At 44.4% G+C, this 7,385-nt stretch overlaps 1 protein-coding gene across 1 annotated transcript; it reads left to right on the top strand.

The window, feature by feature from the left end:
• The first annotated feature begins 3,045 nt into the window (after nt 1-3,045).
• On the top strand, nt 3,046-7,325 carry LOC103595120. The gene is given in 4 exon segments (XM_008578435.1): nt 3,046-3,093; nt 5,069-5,249; nt 6,093-6,913; nt 7,215-7,325. Coding segments are annotated over 4 exon segments (1,161 nt in total).
• The last annotated feature ends 60 nt before the right edge of the window (nt 7,326-7,385 follow it).

Genomic DNA, 7,385 nt, shown 5'->3' with positions numbered 1-7,385 from the left:
AAAGTGAGTATATTGTTCACAGAGGTGGTTTAACAATTCCATTTCCATCCAGGGTTCAGATCTCCATACCATCCAGCCACCAAAACAAGCAAAAAAAAAATTCCATTTCCAAACACAGTATTTCCCATCAGTTTTTAAAAGCTATTTACAAAAATTGTTATTCTACTACTGCTACCTTTAAATACATTGAGCATTTCTAAATATCCAGAAAGACTAGCTATTTCACGTAAGAACTTGCACACTATGTATACACACTGTTAAATAAAGTTGCACGCACATAACTATGGTTATATTCTGAGGTATGTTATAAATATGACCATTTTGGCCTTGAACCATTCCCTCCTCACTTCCTTTTCTCTGCCTTCAATCCAGTGCACAAGTACAGATATGTGTAAGGCTTAGAGGTGGTTGAACAAATTTATATCCAAAAATCATTTACAGAGGACAAGCTTTCCCATGAATTTTAACACAAAGTATACAAAATATGCTAATTTTACTAACTACTTTGTCATACTTTTTTTGGTAACCTATTTAACATCTAGAGACTAGATGTTGCAAAATTAAGAGTCATTTGTCCATTATGTACACTATATACACAGCAAAACAAAACACACAAAATATACAGAAAAATAGTGCCTCAAAATGGCCAATTATGAAGGCACTAGCATATTACCTTCTGCAATTCTTTCCCTCCCACCTCTTCCATACCATTAAACAGGTATAGATAGTATTATAATGCTCACAGAGGTGGTTTAATCGTTCCATTTCCAAAAGACAATATATTCTATTAATTTTAGCAAAAAGATATTTCCAAAGTAATATTTTGCTACTTGTACACTTAACACATGTCCGGCACTTCTAAACATCTAGATAGACTAGACATTTCAAGTAAGGCCTTAATTTGTCCACTATATACACAGCAGTATTGAATAAACTGCACACATGTAACAATAGTTACAATTTAAAAGTGTTTCTCAAAAAAAAAAAAAAAAAAGTGTTTCTTAAATATAAACATTTTGGCCTAGAACCCTTCCCTTCTCCACCAACCCAGTGGGCTATAATGCTCAAATCTTTAGAAGACAATCTTTCCTAGAAATTTTAATACAAAATGTACAAAGTGTATTAGTTTACTAACCCTGATTTTGTCATACACTAGAAACATCTTTAACATCTAGAAAGACTAGATGTTCTAAATTAGGACTTGTTTGTCCTTTATATACACTATATGCACAGCAAAGTAAAACAAGATGCACAAACATGAGGGACAATGGTTAATCTTGCTTCACCAGAAGCGCACTGACAGAGAACTCTTTGCAGTTCCTTTTCCTCCTTCCTTCCCCAAACAAGTACACAAATACAACGTGTACTACTCAAGAGATGGTTTGGCCAGGCTCCCAAAAAATAACATTTCATATGAATTTTAACAAAAAGATACTTACGGGGCCGGCCCGTGGCTCACTCGGGAGAGTGTGGTGCTGATAGCACCAAGGCCCCGGGTTCGAATCCCATATAGGGATGGCCGGTTGGCTCGCTGGCTGAGCGTGGTGCTGACAACACCAAGTCAGGGGTTGGGATCCCCTTACCGGTCATCTTTAAAAAAAAAAAAAAAAGATACTTAAGAAATATGTTATGTTACTACCTCTACTTTGAACGTATATTAGTCACTTCAGAACGTCTAGAAAGACTACATATTTTAAAATATTTTTTAAAAGTGCTTAGCACTGTCAACTATATTACAGTAATGAGGAATAAAATGCACAAGCAAAACAATGGTTATAATAAGAAAATGTCCTCTAAATACAACCAGTCTGGCATAGAACCTACTTCTCTTCCTTCTCACAGTCTTCCACTCTAACACTGAACAAATGTGGATGCCTATCTCTACTAGAGGTGGTCTAACTACTTCATTTCAAAAAACCATTTCCAGGAGACATTTCTATGATTTTTTTTAAACAAAGAAGCATTTACTGAAAGAAAGTGAGCTGAAATGCCAGGTACCAATCAAGCTTTATTAAAGGAAGAAAATCTGCTGGGTAGTGCTCAAAATGGAGGGCAGCACCAGGCGTGGGGGTGGGAGAGCTCATATAGGCTGTAGGGAAGGCTAAGGTAATCAGGGAGGGGGTTGGTGATGGAGTGGAAGATAAGGCTGGCAGATGCAATCAGGTGCAAGGTTGCACCCATGCGGAAGTAGAGGAGTTTCTTTCTTTTTTTTTTTTTTTTTATAAAGATGACCGGTAAGGGGATCTTAACCCTCGACTTGGTGTTGTCAGCACCATGCTCAGCCAGTGAGCGAACCGGCCATCCCTATGTGGGATCCGAACCCGGGGCCTTGGTGTTATCAGCACCGCACTCTACCGAGTGAGCCACGGGCCAGCCCAGAAGCAGAGGAGTTTCTATTTCTCAGAAACCACGAGATTTCTCGTAAGGGAAAGGCTGATGGCTAATTTGTGCTTATTGTGTACAATATGGCGCCGGTCACGTCCAAGATCCATTAGTAAGGAAGTGTGGGATGATAATGAAAGTTTCAGGTTTAGTTGAGGAGAGCTTAGCTTGAGTTGCTCAGTTCAGACCAGGCAGGAAAAATACCTGAGTGGAGCTGACCTTGTCTGAAATGGTAGTGAGTAATGGACCTGGGGGGAAGCAGAGAAGTGTGCCCCATGTACAGAGATTTCAGGTCCAACGCTTGATAACACTGTGCCCAACCAACATAACTGCAGGCCCAATTTGACCCAAGGGCCATACTTTGTAACCAGTGAGAAGGCTTAAGAGGACATGGCAAAGTCATCATCAAAGAGTACTAAAATATTTTAACAAATTGGATCTTTGCCTTCAGTTTTTCCTTGAAAGGAGCTTACAATCTAAATTCATAAAGGACACATGGACATTAGACCATGAGTTCCACCAATGAAAAGACCACATATTCATTTCTGTATGTTCAGCATCCAGCAGACTTGACACAATATACGTGCTCAGTGAGGGCTTCTTATCTGACCAATTACTGACTAAGTGAATGAAGCAAATGGACATACATTAAAAAACAGCAACATGTTTGAAGACTGGAATAGAAGCAAAATTAAATTCTCATATAGAGAGGTAAGTGAAAGAAAGTGAGCCGAAATGCCGAGTACCAATCAAGCTTTATTAAAGGAAGAAAATCTGCTGGGTTGTGCTCAAAATGGAGAGCAGCACCAGGCGTGGGGGTGGGAGAGCTCATATAGGCTGTAGGGAAGGCTAAGGTAATCAGGGAGGGGGTTGGTGCTGGAGTGGAAGATAAAGCTGGCAGATGCAATCAGGTGGAAGGCTGCACCCCTGCAGAAGTAGAGGAGTTTCTATTTCTCAGAGACCACGAGGTTTCTCATAAGGGAAAGGCTGGTGGCCATTTTGTGCTCAGTGTGTGTGAAAATGGCACCGGTCACATCCGAGATGACACCAGCCATGTCCAAGATCCATCATTTACAAGATGTGATTTTCCAACTCTGTCATAGTTAGCAAACTCTTTACATCTAGAAAGCCTCAATGTAGCAAAAGTTTTCTTTTAAAAAGTTGAAGGAAAAGTCGAGAGCATCTTTTTCATATTATATACATAGGCTTTCTACAAAATGCCAGTAAATCTTTCCAAAGGGAGGTGGACATTTCCAGTTGGCCAAATGTGGTATGTTACTCCACCATTTCTCTCTTCAAGGTCTGGTAGAATGAAGACCAACTGTCCAATGGCCCAGTAACTGGTTGTCCCACCGAAGTTGTCCAATCACCTTTCAGACCCATTAAGGCCTTTGTCCCACTGTCATTTTTGTCAGGACTAGGTTAAGTCAAAACCAAGTGGGACAGAGCGGTCACCCCAGGACCTAAATCTGTGAGGCTCTATGGCCTACAGAGGTGGCTGAGAGTAAGTCCACAGAACCACTCCCACTCCCAGGCCCTCCAAACCTGAAAGTCCCTCTGCAGTGTTCCAGCATTTGCCATTATTCTTGCCCTACAACACCCAAAGTTGTGGTGTCCTGGGCAGCTTGGCTGGGGGTGGAGAAAGTGGTTCACCACTGCTTCAAGGCCTGGCCCATCCACTGGGCAGCCACAGTTAGGGCCCCAGGTGCCTGAAGGGCAGAGGCTGTGGCCTGTCCCTGGTCCCCCAGCTCATCTGCCAGCCCCTCAGGAGGGCCCAGAGGACCTGGGGATCAGACCATTCTCCACTTCTCACCATGTTCACTGCCAGAACACCCTCTTATTAATTTTGAGTCAAAGGAACTGAGAGCCAAATGCATAGGGTGCTCAGTAATTGTCTTGAATAGTGAGAGTTTATGTAGTCCAAAGGGAATGGCCCTTAAACTCAGAAGCACTATAACTAGGGTTTTTGGCCCTGGACCTTGGTGTTATCAGCATTGTTAAGGGATGCCCCAACCCCTACTGACCTTAACATATGCATTCTGCTTCTGTACAAATCGCTTGCTAAAATAAATGGGGAATCCAGGGTGGGGAGGGGCTACAGGGCTAACCACAAAATTAGCTTAGCTCAGGCTGTCAGATGGGTCATCTTCGGAAAACCTGGACACCCTGATCAGATACCTTATATTCTCATTTGGATAGAAATTCTGTCTTACACTCCTCCTTGGTTAAAAAGATGTTTTCCAGAGTTAAAGAAAAATGCTCGCCACCGAGACGGCCAACATACTCCTGACAAAGCCACACCCTGATTCTACCCCTAAGCAAGTTTTATCAACCTCTCCAGAGGGGCCGGACCTGACCTGCCGCCCGCCACCTTACGCAGAGGACCCCACCCAAGTGTCTAACCCACTTACCTCTCCCACACACACCCGCTCTGGGGCCTCTTATCGTCTCCAGAGTCCCACCCCACCAGTGTCCCCTCCTTCCTCTGCTTCCCCTTCTTCACCTTCCTCCACTGGTTCCCCTCCTGGACTCTTCCCCTTCCGTGAGGCGCAGGGGTAACGTTCCTTTTATGGTGTATGTTCCCTTTACCATCAGTGATCTTTACAACTGGAAAAACCAGAACCCTTCCTTTTCCACCGATCCACATGGTCTCATTTCTCTGCTTGAGTCTGTCTCTTACACTCAGCAGCCCACCTGGGATGATGGCCAAGGATTGTTACAGACTCTGTTCACATCTGATGAACGAACATGCCGAGAGGCCCAACAGGCTGTCTTGGGCCCCAATGGTCTCCCCACGGATGACCCTGAGCAATTAGCTGCTGTTTTCTCCACCTGTTGCCCTGACAGGGACCCAAATAGTAATAGAGGTAAGGAGGCTCTCGATCGGTTTCACCAAGTCCTGTTAGGAGGGGTTTGAGCTGCAGCCTGAAAACCCACAAACCTATCTAAGGTTAGTGAAATAACCCAACAGCCCGCCCAATCTCCAAGTGCATTCTTAGAGCGCCTCCTAGAGGCGAACCGGAGCTATACACTCATAGGCCCGGAAGCACCTGAAAACCGAAGGGCAATTAATTTGGCCTTTGTAACTCAGTCTGCACCCGATATAAAATGGAAGTTTCAGAGATTAGAGGGATTTGAGGGCAAGGTTCTTTCAGAGTTGGTAGAAATAGCCCAAAAGATTTTCACAAATCACGACCCACCTGAAGATAAGTAGCTTAAAAGACTAACTAAGGTTCTGCTGGCCACACAAGGCCAACCCAAGAAACCCCAGGTCCCTAAAGGAGCAGTCAACACGGGGGCCAAAAAGTAACCACCGTTGGATAAAGACCAATGTGCCTACTGTAATCATTGGAAAAAGGCTTGCTCCCAGTTACAGGAAAAGCCTGAAAAGACTAATACTGTGCTTCATCTGGGTGAAGACACAGAAGGCTGATGGGGTCAGGGTTCCATGCCCCTTAACCCCCAGGAATCCAGGCTAACTCTTCAAGTAGGGGGCAAACCAGTATCATTTCTGGTGGACACGGGGACTACATACTCTGTACTGAAAAAACCAGAATTGCCTAGTAATAAGCCCCCATTGCCGTTCAAGGGGCCACAGGGAAAACTAAATTTTGTTCATGGACAGAAAGGCGACTCACTGACTTAGGCAAGAACACAGTTACTCATTCGTTCATTTTAATGCCTGACTGCCCCGTGCCTTTATTGGGCAGAGATTTACTCCACTAAGCTTGGAGCAACCTGCCACCTTTTGGTAACACTGCCTTTCTCCGAAGAATATAAGCTCTTGCCAGAACAATTGCGGGAGGATAAAACCTCCAACCACCAAGAATTACTAGCTTATTACATGAAACTTGTGCCCCAGGTCTGGGCTGAATCTAATCCCCCTGGGCTAGCAAGGCACCAACCTCCAATAGTGGTCCAGCTCATGGCAACTGCCACCCCCATCCGAGTAAAACAATACCCTCTTCCATTAAAGGCACGACAAGGGATAGAACCTCACATCAATAAATTAAAACAAGAAGGGAAACTAGTGCCTTGCAAGTCTAGCTGGAATACTCCCCTGTTACCAGTCCAAAAGCCAGGGAAAAATGACTACAGGCCTGTCCAGGACCTCCGGGAAGTCAATAAGAGGGTGGAAACTATCCATGCAACTGTACCAAATCCCTATACGTTGTTGAGCCTGGTTAATCCCCTCCATCAGGTTTATACAGTGTTGGATTTAAAGGATGCCTTCTTCAGTCTGCCCTTAGCCAAAATCAGCTAGCCTCTGTTCGCCTTCGAATGGGAAGCCACAGATGGAAGCTACTCTGGTCGACTAACATGGAGTAGACTGCACCACGGGTTTAAAAACTCACCTATGCTGTTTGATGAAGCGTTGAGCCGAGACCTCCAAGATTTCAAGGTAAAATAGGGACCAAATACAACACTGTTACAATATGTCAATGACTTGCTATTGGCTGCACCCACCCTGGAGATTTGTAAACAAGCCACAGGGGATTTATTAAAGACCTTACAATGCCTAGGATACCAGGTATCCACTAAAAAGGCCCAACTTTGTTCCCTGATGGTGACATATTTGGGATATATCTTAAGCACAGGGGAAAGGAAATTGTCCCCTGAATGCATAACAGTCATCCTTAATATACCAGAGTCAAAGACTAAAAGGCAAATTCGAGAATTTCTAGGAGCCGCAGGATACTGTCGCTTATGGATTCTCAACTTTGCTGAAATGGCCCAGCCCCTCTATGAGGCTACTAAGGGACCAGGGGATCAAATTACTTGGACTGAGACTCCAATTGGCATTCAACAACATAAAGGCCGCTCTTACGCAGGCCCCAGCCCTGGCACTGCCCAATCTAGAAAAGCCTTTTACCTTATTTGTGGCCGAAAACAAGGGCATCGCAAAGGGGGAGCTAACCCAAGATCTAGGGCCATGGAAATGACCGGTGGCTTACCTGCCACACAAGCTGGACCCAGTGGCCACCGGCTGGCCCACATGCTTA

The sequence above is a fragment of the Galeopterus variegatus genome, unplaced genomic scaffold (assembly GCF_000696425.1).
Source record: "Galeopterus variegatus unplaced genomic scaffold, G_variegatus-3.0.2 Scaffold1687, whole genome shotgun sequence".
Taxonomy (NCBI): domain Eukaryota; kingdom Metazoa; phylum Chordata; class Mammalia; order Dermoptera; family Cynocephalidae; genus Galeopterus; species Galeopterus variegatus.
This window is presented reverse-complemented; position numbering and strand designations above follow the sequence as displayed.